Source organism: Hyposmocoma kahamanoa, unplaced genomic scaffold, assembly GCF_003589595.1.
Source record: "Hyposmocoma kahamanoa isolate Upper Pololo Valley unplaced genomic scaffold, ASM358959v1 138, whole genome shotgun sequence".
Taxonomy (NCBI): domain Eukaryota; kingdom Metazoa; phylum Arthropoda; class Insecta; order Lepidoptera; family Cosmopterigidae; genus Hyposmocoma; species Hyposmocoma kahamanoa.
In genome coordinates, this window is record NW_020653492.1 from 1,760,575 (window position 1) to 1,776,138 (window position 15,564).

Below are 15,564 nucleotides of genomic sequence, written 5' to 3' on the forward strand. Positions count from 1 at the left end.
TTATATTAAAAAGTAGATTCCTCATTAGGCTCAATTTATATTGCGGCGGAACGGAATGGAAGCGAATATTTGTAACGATGTTGTACATTACACAATGAACTTTATAGTCAATTTTGTAACGTATAAATTAGACACTAGCCAATATCATTACAAAAATATGTATAATAAATTGAGCCTTACATTTACTATTTTAAATCATTATTTAAAATTATGCTAAAGTTATTCAAAATTATATAAGCGACCCATATTTATTGTCTTTTTTGTAATAAATACTAAGTGACGGGACGAACAACAAAGTCGTGCGCCATGTGGTAAGCAACACTATAGCAGTTGCAGTACCACTCAGACCTTGAAATCGGAAGGATCTGAAGGACACAGCCAGCAGCTGTGCCAGATTAGGCGATTTTTCGCCATTTAGACTATTCCGAGGGGTCACGCGGCGATTAGAAAAGTGATCGGCGTTTCGGCGATATTTAGGCTATTTTTGAAATAGGCGATTTTAGGTTACTTAAAAAAAAAGTAGCTCAAAAAAAAGACGTTTTCAAGTGTAAAAATTTTACCTATGGAATAAATGAACATTTGACTTTGTCCGGGGGATTACAAACTTGAGTGGGGATTTTGTGGGGAATGAAGTTTCAAAACAACTCATTCGGAGGTTTGAGTATTTCTTCGTGTGGGGAATTGGAGGAATAAGAGAATTCATATTCCCCGCAGCAAGTAAAATTGCTTTCCATGATTATCAGGGCTTTTAAGGCTTGCTTTTACATCCATAAATTAGCGAATCCATTTACACACAAAAGTCTGGCAACACTGACTGCCACTACGCCCGTCAGCCTGACATAATTTGACACGTTTCGTGATGCCTGTACTTTCACCAGCACTCTTACCCCTCAAAACCCGAACGAAGTAATGCTGACATTACCGCTTGGCGGCAGAAATGGGTAAGATGGCAGTACTTTCTTGGACGAACTCTTTCGTAATGAGCTCTACTACTAAAAATGGCTGTCTATAAGTGTATTATTTCTTATTATGTGTAAAAGAAAGCTGCACCCTTTGTCCATTTCGCCACCCACTAGATTTACGCAGGACTAAAAGGAATACGGAACGAAGTAAAAATCTATAGTGGTTAAAATCTACACAAGTTGAATATATTGTAAGTAACCTGAATTGTTTGCCCGTGAGTGTACAAGTATAAATTAACAGTAATACCATTTATTTTTATGTCTAAAAGAAATCTGTATACATTTTTGTATATCCTTTTTGTATTATAATTGCACCAGTAATTCAGTTTGCACAGTGACTAGAGGACGATGAAATTATATCTAACTACATAATTATGGTATAATCTGTTCCAATCCATTTTGAACAAAAAGTAAACAAACCTGTTTGGTTAAAATTCTAAAGCAATCACTCAATAAATCGAATAAGTATTATACGTATATGTCGAAGACTTCAACTTGGTATATCATCACTTTTTCCAACAATATTCATTTGAATAGCATCGTATAATCGTATTTGAAAAATGGTAATCTAAAAGTGAGGTTATTTATTATTCATCTATACTTCTATGACTTGCCTACGGTTGCATAGTGCTATTCGAAAAATACATTCGAACATTTCAATCGCAATCGATCGAGTATCTAATTGTAGGGATTTGAAGGAGGATTTAAATTGAAATTTTAAATATATTTATATAGATTATGTAAGGAAAACGGCTAGTATGACTCAATTGAACAAATCGATTCATTCAATTAATTAATTGATTTGTAGTTGGCGTTACAATTGGCCATCACTAAACCGCCTATGGTCGGGTCAGTGACTTGTTTGTTTACTTTTAGTTCAAAATGGATTGAAACGAAATATAGTAAAAATTTACAAAAAATAAAAATATTTGTAAGCCATCTCAATTTATTGTCCTTACTTGTTGTTACTTGATAATAACAATAACCCGCACTAGGGAAACCCTGTATCGCATTTGACACATTACACACATTTGACACATTGCATTGGACACACACAGAGGTAGACAACCACAAATTACACCCAAACTCACGAAAGAAATAAATGTAAGCCATACAAATATTTCTCCCAGCCCGGGGATCGAACCCGGGACCTCTGCGTGGCAATCCAGGATGGTAACCGTTCGACCACAGAGGTAGTTAACGTGAACTTTTCTTTCTATGTCCAAAAGAAAGCTGCACCTTTTGTAATTTTTTCCAACTTCTCATAATTACGTCACCTGTTTGGTTTACTCACTGACTAGTAGGAAGACAAAATTATGACTTATCTAGGACTTAGCACCATGGGCATTAGATAAAAAGGCCCTCGGTTCGACACCGGGTAGGACTAATTTAGTCAACTTAGGTACTTATTCCGCTGGCCCAGCGACCCAAATTGTGTCGAAACCTTCGAAACGAGATCATTTCACTCGGTCCTGTGCCATCTCTCGCTGATTAATGGCTTGAAGTTCGCGCAAATCCGCTTCATGGCGTCGCTTCAAAGATAGCTACGGTATACAATTGGTATAACTCGAATAGGATAGGACCCAGATAGGATCCTATCCCATTATTTCTAAATGGCGGAGCCTGCAAAGTCTGGGCGCTTTAGTTTTGTTTATAAACATTTGGCTGGGCGGCGAAGTCTTCTAATTCGGAATGTTAAAAAGAACGTTCCTAAATTGCTTGTGGTCTGAGTAGGTAATCTGAACAGTGCCTAAAGAAGTAATTCTTCTTATCGTATAGATGACATAAATTATACTATAGTGGCCCAGAACTCAGCCACGCCGACTGCGTCATTAGCAGCCGCCAGCAAATCCTCGAGCGTGCAGGTGTTAGGGCACGCAGTGCACGATGAAAGGTGAGCAGACAAGGTTCAACAAATTGTCCTTGCTCTGACCAACCTGAGTTCGAAGTAATTACGTTTGGTACTTGTAACGCAGAGAAATTCCTAGTTTGTGACCTTAACCGCGAAAGACAGACGACAATTATCTCGCAAAAATATCAAAATAAATAGTAAAAATAATTATTTACATGGCAACACTAAAAGGGAAAGACAAAATGTAATAGCCAGCGTGCAATCATTGGCCATAACCTGTTAGCCGGCAGGTAATTTATGTGATTGCGTGGTACATTATTATTATTGCCACTTGGTATCATTTACTTTCCACTATGATAATGCTTAAAATCGATAAATTTGTTATTACAACGCAAGAACGTTTCTCTGAACGAACTTGTGTTGTAAAAGGAACTCTCTATTAATGACACGTACCAGTACCAGTCTTCTTCTTATCGTATCGATGGCACAGGCTAATTACCATCGTGGTAAAAGGGTTTACTCACCGATCGTTGCTCACGATGAGCCAGATTTTTTTTTAAATTTATTCTATTTCAAAAACATTAACTATACAGGGAGCACGGATATTACGTCATACGTTCCTTTCGAGCACCTATTGGATGCTTACAATATTTATTTTATTTTTTTTATTGATCAAAATACTAGTATATACTAGTATTATTTACTACTCTTTCAAGCGTCGCTCATAAAAGCCCTTCCTTTAATAAGGCTTTATCCGCGAAAAAGGAGCATTCCATATGAAATAGCAAAATAAATCAAAATATGAAATTTAAACACGAAACAGCGTCTGTTGTAAATAAAATTAATTTGTATAACATGTAGCGTAAATGGAAATGTATCTTTGAAAAATCTAAAATTAAGGTATTAATAACTTTTTCACTTCTTATGTTCTGAAGTTCGTATTTATGCTGGGTGTAAGCTGCATAAAATAGGATTTTATGCTCTAGTACATAAAATAAAAAATAACATCCCATTAAATATGTCCAATGTTTTAATTTTACATTCAATTTCAATTAAATACTCGTTTATTTGTAATATTGCTGTTTAATTTCCTCGCAATCGAAGTGAAAAACAGATTGAGTATGAGTGAGAGTATAACTCGTTCATAAAACCCATTTTACCCTCGACTAAAGTATCCATACTCGTAAAATGGCGCGTTTTATACACTTGTTGTACAATGCACCATTGTAACTATAGTGAAAAACAGGGTGGTATGCATTGACTTACAATTATATGGACGTCGGGTCCGCGCTAAAAAGTGTCCGCACTTGTAAGGCGCTAAAATCGTATACAGAGCGCGACACTCCGCTTTAGTCTTTATTTGTTCTACTGACAGCGCGATACTGCGATGACATTACAATTTAAATTTCGAATAGGTTGACTTGGGACATTTTTTTCGTGGTTTTTGTATTAGACCCGTCGTCCATTTATTTGTAAGTCAATGGTGGTATGCATTAATATTACACAAATTGGTTGATGATGCTACTATCTCAGTCAACCGTGATCATGGGACCTGTAAAGGGCCCGAAACGTTGGTTTGTTCTTCTAAATCTTGTCATATCTGTTCTTGCACAATTGCAAAAGGCTACGGAGTACATAGCCATCGAAGATATTCTACTATCATCATCAACTATGATTTCTATGACATGCATAATGCTAATAAGTAAGCAATTTTTTAAAGTGGATTTGATTGAAATGAGTACTTTTAATTATTTGAAGATCATTTTATAAACAAGTGCTGTAAATCACTTTTGTGTTGATATTATTGCTATATGTATATAAAATATAACTAATAAAATTCACAATATCTCAATAAGTCACCCAAGCGACTTACAACATTTTTCACAATCTATTTCAAACTGCAGATCATCATCATCAACCCATTTATACGTCCCACTACTGGGTAGGGGTTTCCTCTCAAGCGCGGCTTAGGCCATAGTCCATAGCCCTCTCTGGCCCAATGCCGGTTGTAGACTTCACACATTTTCCGATTTTTTCCTTCACCGAAAAACTAATTTCTAATTAATTTCGCATTAAATCCCGAAAAACTCAGAGGTGCGAGTCCGGATTCCAACCGGCGCGGCCTCTACTTGAAAGGCGGTAGGTCCAAACCATTAGCGCCCAGTTACATCGGGCGAAAGTTTTCGCGCGCGCGGCGACCGCCCAGTTACCACGCCTTCATGTACATTAATGGCGAATCTGAACTCTATTTACTAGGCAACAACAATTAAATTCCTCTCAAATCCTCGTTTAAGTTAAAACGTAAATGCTAAATAAATAAAGCGTATTTTGCCATGACAGTTAGACGCACGCGGTTGCTGCGCGGACTACGCTCGGCGACCGTGCGCGGTGAGTGCGCGTGCGATGAAATTCGTGTCTAATAAATGTGCCCCTAGGCTACCACGGCTTTTTTATATTCTGCTAATATAATATTTAAAAACAGGCTAAAACGTTAACAAACGTACACGCTTGAACAAATTCGATACAATTAAATATTTAACAGATTGAAGAACTAATACAACACAAAAGTGAGTAAGGCACAAAAACTTCCATACCGGGTCAGCTGTAATTGATAATGATCAATTTATCAGTAAATCTTCGTATGTAACCAGTAAGCAAAGAGAAACTCATTACGCAACGGAGAATAAGTCGGCAAATCGAATCTCTGTAGAAAGTTAGGTGGGTAACGCGTGAATCTTTTGTTACGTGGATTTTTTGTAACTTTTGTAAAGTGGTTAATTTCGATGACATGTTTGCATTTCATCAATAACCTTTAATTTCCAATGTTATTAATAATTTGATTTTATTGTGTTTATTATATTATTGCGTTAAGTGTATTTATTATGTACAGAAGACGTATTTGAAATAACTTTGTAAACGTCAAGGCTGTTTTGTGTATTGTGTTGTCTGAATACTTATACAGCGTGTTGCAGATATGCTCTTTACATTTTCATGTCTTTAGCTATAATACTGTCCTCAATTTAACACAAAGACGAATAAGTCGTGCGCCTGGTGGTAAGCGACACGCCTGTCCGTAGCAGTTGCAGTGCTACTACAGAGCATTCAACGTCAAGATCTGAGGTGCACTGCTGCTGGGCCCTAAGATATAAGTTAACAAGTCCCAAGTGCCTGTAATTTCAACAGCACCCTTAGCCTTCAAAACCGGAACGAAAAAAAGCACACATTACCGCTTAGCTGCAGAAATAGGTAAGATGGCAGTACTTCCTTGGACGGACTCTTTCACAAGGAGATCTACTGCTATTAATTATTACTGACCGTAGAAATGTAGCACCACAAACTACCTATTACTTACCGCACCATGAACGATATTGAACGCAAATTTCAAACTAGGGCACAGATTTTATGTTATAGAATGCATATGTAAGTATTCCATGTTAAGTACTACTTTATCATAATTTCGTCATCCATTCAGGTAACGCTAGGCAGATGATGAAATTATGAGTAAAAGTTTAATGTAAATGAAATCTATATAATTTGGATGGTGTAGTACTTAAACACACTTGCTAAACAAACAAATAGTAAGTAATCCGTTTGAGGTTCAATTTACATTACTTCGGAATGGAATGGAAGGAAGGATTTTTATAACCATAGCATAATATACTTTATGTCAATTGTGTAACAAAAAGCAGGTCACCGTCTTCCGGAGAGTTCTCGCGTAGTTTCGGGAATTCTCGCAACTACCGTATCGTATCTAATTTGTACGTTACAGAATTGACGTAAGGTTCATTATGCTGTGTACAATTTCGTTACAAAAATCCGTTTCTATTCCATTTGTGTGCGTGGGCAATGTTTCCAGTAGAAAGTGTTATTCCTTACAGCGCACGCGCACGCGCACGCGATGAATCCGGATTACCTAAGACGTGTCCCTGCAATCGGCAATTGCTAAACTCTGAGTGAATTTTAAATTCACCGGAGAAATTTTCACAATTGAGTTTAACCTTCATTTAATAAACGTTAAATTTAACTTAAAAGTTTTTATACGTACCATAAACTTGAGTGAATAAATGTTTTGGCCTTGTAAAATGCTCGCCTGCTCATAAAGCTCTAGATTTGGACCAAGGACGATTCAGGCAAGGTTGAAGCGAAACGACTGAATGTAGGTATGGACTCTTGTTTTTAGATAAATAAAAGAACAACTATAATAATAACTCTTTTTATTGCCTTTTTAATTTTGTATGAAGAGGATATTTTTGGTTTCTCAAATATAAAACTCTATTATTTTCATTTTGGATGAAAAACATTTTATTAAATTTAACCAACTTCTGGTGTCTCGATTTTGTTCTTCCAATACAATTAAACAATCCTTACATGAATCGATCAGCACTAATATTTTTATTCGTTCTCAACATCAACAACTCACTTTATAAAACTACATTATTTTTTGTGATATTACTCCACTAGTTTGTTATGTATGATTATTAATGCAAAGATCGAACATTTAAAAAAAATTCCTTCGGTCCGGCATGATTCAATCTAACGTTTTCTAGCACACCCGTGGCAGACGCTATGCCAACTAAGCCACGGAACGTACCAACGGACCTTACGAATTCTCCTACGTGTGGCAGGATCTTTGTTTTGCTTTTAACGATTTATTTTCCGTAACACCATCTGTGAGAAGTCTATGTATTCACTCAGCCAGGTAGGTACCTTTGCAGCTGTACTTGTATTATCACGACAGTTTTCCTTTGGTTTGTATACAGATCTTCTTTTTCTTCAAGTGCCTCTCCATTTTTGAAGGTCGGCAGTCAGTTTTTTATATCTTTCTTTGTCCAGAGCTAGCCTGAACAGTTATTCCACGGTGTTGATGCCAGTGCACTCCCTGCTGTTACGAAGCTATGACATTTTAATTCTTCCAACCTTCCGCTTCCCAGTTACTTTGACCATCATTATAGTGTGCAATAGACGAGATCTAACGTTCTCCTGCTTGACAGTGCGTACCAACTCCACATTCTTCGCAATACGTTTAAGGACCTCGACATTCGTGACTTTGTCTGTCTGTTGGATACAGATACATTAAGTTATAAGTATGAAAGTACATATAAGCTTAAGCCTTAGCCTTGGTAGCTCGATCGTTCTACCATTCGATTCTAGTGGTTTATTGTTCAGCGGTTCAAGCAAGGCCGGTCGAGTTATTGTTTGAGTTCTTAGCCACGTTTCATTACTGGTAATAACTCGAGATTAAGTACTTACAATCACAATATTTATTTGCTTTTGAACGGGTAACGATAATACAATTGTAACTTTTTCATTGAAAAAAAAAAAACACCAACCTCAAAAGTTTGCTTATCGACTTTTTTTATTTCCATGGGATCCCCTCATCAGATTCTGACTCCTTGGTGACAGTGGGACTGTTACAGACTCCTTTGTACATTTATATTCTCCGTATTTTATTTTCTGGTTGCCATGGTGACGTTGTCATTTGTTGATTACATATATTGTGTCACGTGAAAAGTAGACTTCTATTTGCGGAAAATAATTAATAATTTGTGATAGCCGAAATGAACCCAGAACAGGGACCACCTCAAGCGTAAATATATATAATTGATGGAGAATTTGGTGAAGACACGGACATGCCTATAAAATTTGAAGATTCCTTCGGTTTTCATGGGATCCCCTCATTAGATTGTGATTTGGTGACAATGGGACCACCACGAGAGTGCACCCTTTCAAACAAAAAAGAATTTTCAAAATAGGTCCACAGTTTTTGAAATCGGTTAAAAATAAAATATTATTATAGTCGATATCCTTGTGAAAGAGTTCGTCCAGGGAGGTACTGCCACCTTAACTCATTTCTGCCGCCAAGCATTACTTGTGTTCCAGTTTTGAAGGGTAAAGGTGCTGTGAAATTACAGGCACAGAGGACTTGTCAACTTACGTCGTATGACGAGCGCAGTGGCACTGCCCCTCAGATCTTTGCGATTTAAAGTTCTGAGTGGCACTGCAACTGTTATGGACAGGCGTGTAGCTTATCATCAGGCGCACGACTTGTTCGTTCCGTCACTTATAAAAAAAAAAACTTACAATAGTTTGTTATAATTATTAATACAAAGATCGAACACAGAAAAAATTCCTTCGATCCGGCCGGATTCGAGCCGATGTCTTCTAGCTTACCGTGGCAGACGCTATACCAACTAAGCCACGGTACGAACCAACGCACATAGGGGTATTTGTCTTTGAAATCCGGACAAAAGTCGATTTCTCGGAATCCGACGTACCACAAAACTGTTTATTACCTGAGATACATGATGAAATGGTAGACAAACAGGTACCTTCCTTTGTCTCACACTCTTCCAGGTAGCCGTGGTCTTTTAGTAGAAAGGTGACTGTCTTTGCCAGTGCACGTATCTGTTATCGCAGTGTTCAGTGTGTCAAGAGTTTCAAGTGTGTTAATATATTCTATACGAAATAATTACTAAAGATTGAGCATGGATATTTCTGAAGCAGGTATGTACGATGTATTTTAACTATTTTTTTGTAATGGAATTTATTGTTTCGTAGTAAAAACTCTTTTGTGAGAACACAGTTTTAAAGCATATTTACGTTAAAATTTTGTTAAACTAAAAGAGTTTTGTTATACTTCCAGATGTGTCCCGGTTATATTTTTAAATTTGTATTGTAGAAAAAAGGGTTCTTTTATCATTACAACAAATACCAATTCCAACTTTGTCCAAATTGCTGAGTAATTGCTAAAATTCCCACGTGACTCGTACTATAAAAAATAAACATTTAACTCAAAATAAATACTTATTCTTTTGCAGGGCCATCCGGTGTCAAAGCTATGACGCGTAAATATTTTTACGACTTGATGAAAGAGTACCCCCATGACGACATCAATAAAAAATTAGACAATGCTGAAGCTTCGTTGTTGGATTCACAAAATTACTCTGAAGACCAACGAAAAGAGGTAAAAAAGAAATTGTCATATTTAAAATCTGAAATTAAACGTAGATGGATTACCTCACATTACGTAGAAGACCTTTTCCTTAAAAGAAATGACAAATGGCTACAAGGGACGTTTCTTCTGCCAAAAGCAAGACCTCGGCCAGGCCGCCCACGGAAGTCTTTTGACCATGTAAGCGAACGAACTAAGAGAAGGAAAACCGAACAACTTCGTAGTCAAATGAGCTCTGAAGAGTTGACTTTCGCTACTCAAGTAAAATTGCAATGTGAAGGTAAGACAGATGCTTCACATGTAATAAAAGATTTAACACAATCCCCTATGCGTGCAAAAAAATATAGAAAAGCGCTAACCAAAAGTAAACATGACAAAGAGAAGCAACTAACACCATTGAAAGCTTTATGTATGTTTGTTGAAGCTGGCCTGTCAAGAAAACAATATGAGATCATTCGAAGCTTCAATAAAAAATATTATCCATGCTATTCAATTTTACAAAATGCTAAAAAGGACTGTTACCCTGTGGAAACATCTTATAGAGTTACAGCGACTTGTGCAGAAATAAACCTTCAGGATGTATTGAACCATACTGCTCAGCGTCTGTTTTTAAGTTTGACAGAAGTCGTTCAGCACTTAGATGATGTCGACAATAACACTTTCACTTTAATGTACAAGTGGGGATGTGACGGATCTCAGCAAACAAAATTTAAACAAAAATTTGAAAATAGCTCGGATTCAGATGCGAATATATTCCAAAGTTCGTTTGTCCCTTTGCAACTATCTTGTGGACAACAAAATAAGATAGTATGGCGAAACCCATTACCTTCTTCCCCACGCTATTGTCGACCGATTCGAATTCGATTTGTTAAAGAAACAGTTGATATTACGAACGATGAAATTAAATACATAGAAAGTAAAATAAATTCATTAGAAGACACTCAGATCACGCTTATAAATAAAAAAATTTCGGTAAAACATGTAATGATGCTTACAATGGTTGACGCAAAAGTGTGCAATGCTGCAACTATGACTAAGTCAACAATGAAGTGTTACATATGTGGAGCAACAAGCAAGGATTTTAACAATTTAAATCTAAAGAAGCCAATAAATGAAGAGTCTCTCAAATTTGGGTTATCTATATTGCATGCACGAATCAGATTGTTTGAAGGGCTTCTTCATCTTGCATATAAATTGCCAGTTAAAAAATGGCAATTAAGAAATGAAACTGACAAACAAATAGTCCAACAAAAAAAGTTGGATATACAAGAGGCCTTTAGATCGCAATTGGGACTCATAGTAGATGTTCCCAAAGCTGGATTCGGAAACACAAATGACGGGAATACGAGTAGAAGATTTTTTATGGATCATGAACTGTCAGCAACGATATTGGGAATAGATTCTCGCCTAGTGTATCGCGTGAAAGTCATCCTAGAAGCAATATCAAGCGGTCACAAAATAGACACTGGTAAATTCGGATCCTTTTGTTCAGACACAGCTAAATTGTATGTGGATCTATATCCTTGGCATCCGATGACGCCCACACTGCACAAAATTTTAGTGCATGGATCTATTGTTATAGAAAGGAATCTTTTACCCATAGGTATGATGTCAGAAGAGGCTGCTGAGGCTCGGAACAAACACTTTCGATCCTATCGTTTAAATTACGCTCGAAAATTCAGCAGAGAAGACTGTAATCGCGATGTCATAAATAGATTATTATTGAGCTCTGATCCCCTTATAACTGGTATGAGACCTACTCCTCCGAAAAAGACAAAATCTTTTCTAAAAGACACTCTCCAGATGCTTTTGCCCGCTGAGAGGCAAGTAGATTTATTTAATTTGGAGGACTTCGTAAAAGAGTCTTCAGATGAATCCTTATCGGAATAATATATGATTTTTATTAAATTAATATGGTTGACTTATTGAAAATGTTGTTTTATTTACCAGCCTTGTGTTTTTAATAGCCATATTAGCTTTAATACAGTTATTTACACTGTTATAAGTCACTTCAGATCACAAAATAATTTTGTCCGGATTTAAGAGCCACATACCCCTATGTGCAACGGTCCTCACGAATTTTTCTATGTGCTTGCGTCGTGTCTTTGTATTTGGTTTTTACAACGACTTTTTAGTCGTAGCGCCATCTAACCGACGTCTTCTAGCTTACCGTGGCAGACGCTGTACCAACTAAGCCACGGAACGAACCAGCGGACCTCACGAATTTTTCTATGTGCTTGCGTCGTGTCTTGGTATTTGGTTTTTACAACGACTTTTTAGTCGTAGCGCCATCTATGAGAAATCTATGAAAGATTTATCACCCAGTTAAACCTTTACAGTTACCAGCCCTGGCGAGAGATGTCGCTATTCGCTGTATTTTAAATTTTTATTGAATTGGTATTCAATTATTTTTTGTGAAAATACTCCACTAGGACTAGTTTGTTATAATTATTAATACAAAGATCGAACACTCAGAAAAAAATCCTTTGATCCGGCCGGATTCGAATCGACATCTTCTAGAAAACCGTGCTAGATGCTATGCCAACTAAGCCACGGAACAAACCAGCGGACCTCACGAATTTTTCTATGTGCTTGCGTCGTGTCGTTGTATTTGGTTTTTTCAATAGTCAATACAATTTTAAAAAACTTACAATAGTCTTTAACTTTCATTTTTGTGGGTAAATTTCAGTTTTGTTTTCTCTACTTTATTTCGATGGCAATTTTTGTAATTTGAATATTTTAGAATATTATCATGACGTATTATTTACATCACGACCTCGGTGGCCTAACGGTTTACATTGAGGGCGCTGGACGCGAAGGTCCCGGGTTCGATTCCCGGTAGGACCAATTTGAGAAATGAACTCTAAATTGGTTCTGTTCTCGGTGTTCTGGGAAGTGCCCCAGAATTCCGTTGCTCAGGTACTCTTAATACAGGGAATTCCCTAGTTTAAGACCAGGCAATTGGTGTGGTTGTCTGGCACATATTATTATTTAACATTTCACGACAATATACTCGAATACGAAACATTTTTACCGAAATTAGATGGAGAAAACTGACCTGAAAAGTCTTCAGGGGTTCTTGATTGTTCGACACTCGGCCGAATAATCATTTTCAAACAATTTAAAATCTTAATTAACGGTTCTATTGCAAGTGAACATGTTATAAAACACTACGTATCGTTTGTTTTAGGGCGACGTCCTAGAATGCCCACTATGCCTGACAATATTCGCGGCAAGCGGCATGGTGCGGCTGGCGTGGTGCACGCACCGCAGCTGCGAACCCTGTCTGCGCCAGTACCTCGCCATCGAGATCTTCGAAGCACGAGTGCCTGTATCCTGCCCTGTCTGCCACGAAAACATGCACCCACTTGGTAAGCCATCAGTTAAACAAGAATCTTAATCTCTTAAAAATCACAAAGAATCCCAACATAACAAGAATCCGGAAAAATAGTTTGATTTCTTATGTGTAACAATCGCGAAAACCTAAGAACTGTTTTCAAAGACTTAGAAAAATTCTGCACCTCCTAAGTCAATGTGCGCTCTGATGGACAGGCTCGCTCGTGGGCAAACATATTTACCAACAATAGGATTTAAAGACAAACAAAGCTAAGAAGATCCTACAAATTGTTACTACTGGTAATAAAAATAAGGACATTGAACCAGCGCACTTTAGTTAAGATTAAATTGATACAAATATTGAAAACTTAAGAGAATAATTTTTGAACATTTTCTACTCATACGAATAAGCCCCCCAGCCTGGAATTGCGTTATGTCAAAACAATAATAAACAACTCCTTGACACAAATCCAACATGATAGATGATGTTATACGAGGCGTCATAGAGCCAGTCAACGAAATAGACGGTGATGGGTTCTGTCTACATTGATTAATTTTGGTAATAGCTTACAATGAAGTAGAGTAATTCATTGTCACTTGTGTTAACGAAGAAATCTTGGAGTAGACTTATATGTAGAAGTTTCTTGAAACCACTGGTCATTGTAATATTGAGTCTCCAATGAAACTATTTACCTTAGATCTAAGTCCAATGGTACCATACTACAACTCATGGTACCACGATTTCATTTAACTATTTTTTTTATAATATCAAGCATCGAGTATATAACCAGAAATGGAGACGAAATAAGGGCCATACATTCCTGGTAACTCATCAGTGATACATCACTTATAAATGTCAACTCTCATTTGCACTGAAATACAGACAGCGCCAACAACTGACCTGTGTGTACGTCTCCGTATATTCCAAAAAATATTCTGTATTTATTGTAATAATGATAATATTTCTAACAATAGCGTGCTGTTCCATTCGGTGGTGTGGGGAAAAACAGCAAAATATCTAATACAAAACAAACGGAATCAAATTTTATCGGTAATTAAATATTAAATATGTAATTTTACAATTTTCGTCCATTATAGCAAAGCTCAAGTTAACTGGTTGATTGAAGTGAAAGAATTGACGAAACCCGTCAATTGTTTAGAATTCAGGATGGTCAATCGGAGCGCAGTTGTCACAGTAATGGTAGAATAGTTTTCAAACAAATTAAATGACATTTCGTCTCTATTTCTGGTTATATGTATACTCAATTATATCAAATGACGGGACGAACAAGTCGTGTGTGTACAGGCCCGGTGATAAGCTACACCCCTGTTCATAACAGTTGCAGTGCCACTCAGAGCTTTAAATTGCAAAGATCTGAGGAGCACTGCCACTGCGCCAATCACCCTGATACATAAGTCCCATGTGCCTGTAATTTCACTAGCACCCGTACCCTTCAAAACCTGAACGCAGTCAGGGTCACATTACTGCTTGTCGGCCGAAATAGGTAAGGTGACAGTACAATCCTGGACGAACTCTTTCACAAGGAGTTCTACTGCTACTTAATATTAGTGTTCGAATTAAATGTATTTTTGTACACTATTTGATTTTTAATTCGGAACTTAATCACGTATAAAACTTATTTGAATTACATCGACGTTTCGGACATATTGCAATGTCCGAAACGTCAATATTGTTTAAATACACAATAGTGTTTAAAATTGAGAATATACACTGATTAGTTTATGGCGTGAAAACACGTTCCAATAAATTTACGATAGAAAAGTAAAAACACAGTCGAAATTTTACAAGAAAATCGCTATATTCTATAGGTACTTTATACACATACGGCGCACTATAAGTTTCCGGAACTGGCAACTTACATAAACAATATTTAAAAAGTAATTACAACATTTGAAAATGGAACTCTTTGGCTGTAGAATACAGTTTGTTTCATCTGTCTGTCACTTGTTTCTACATTGTTTCGTCATTTTAGAAATTGGTTGTCTACATCACCATGAATTTAACTCGTGAAAAGTTTCGTAGTATGATTTTCTACGACTTTAAATGTAATTTAATAGCTCAGCGGAGCGAACTGCTTTTGGCGATGCAGCACCATGCAAGACGACTATTTACAGCTGGCTTGCAGAATTCAAACGCGGTCGTGTGAATCGCAGTGACGAATTTCCTGATGGTCGCCCGTCCACTGCTTTGAACAACAAAAACATCGATGCTGTGGGCCGTATTATCAAAACAGACAGGCATACCATGGTGAGACAGCTGCGGGGGCGGAAGAAGGTCCCCGGACGGGGTACCGGGATGAGTTCTCCGCATTGCCCTGAAGCATCTCGGGACCCGCCTCAAGCAACTCATGGATGTCTGCTTGAGGACTGACTGACTGTTTTGCGGAGAGGTTACGTCGCAAAAGGAGGCTGCGGAGCGGGTGCGCGTCTGCCGCGCACTC

General features: G+C 37.3%; 1 protein-coding gene across 1 annotated transcript in view; it reads left to right on the top strand.

Moving 5' to 3' along the window:
- The window catches only part of LOC113240466 (E3 ubiquitin-protein ligase RNF19B-like), a 182,836-nt gene that overhangs the window by 151,338 nt on the left and 15,934 nt on the right, over positions 1–15,564 (top strand). The window contains exon 3 of the mRNA XM_026477779.1: positions 12,957–13,137. Within this exon, the coding sequence (XP_026333564.1) occupies positions 12,957–13,137 (181 nt within the window). The remainder of the gene's footprint in view (positions 1–12,956; positions 13,138–15,564) is intronic.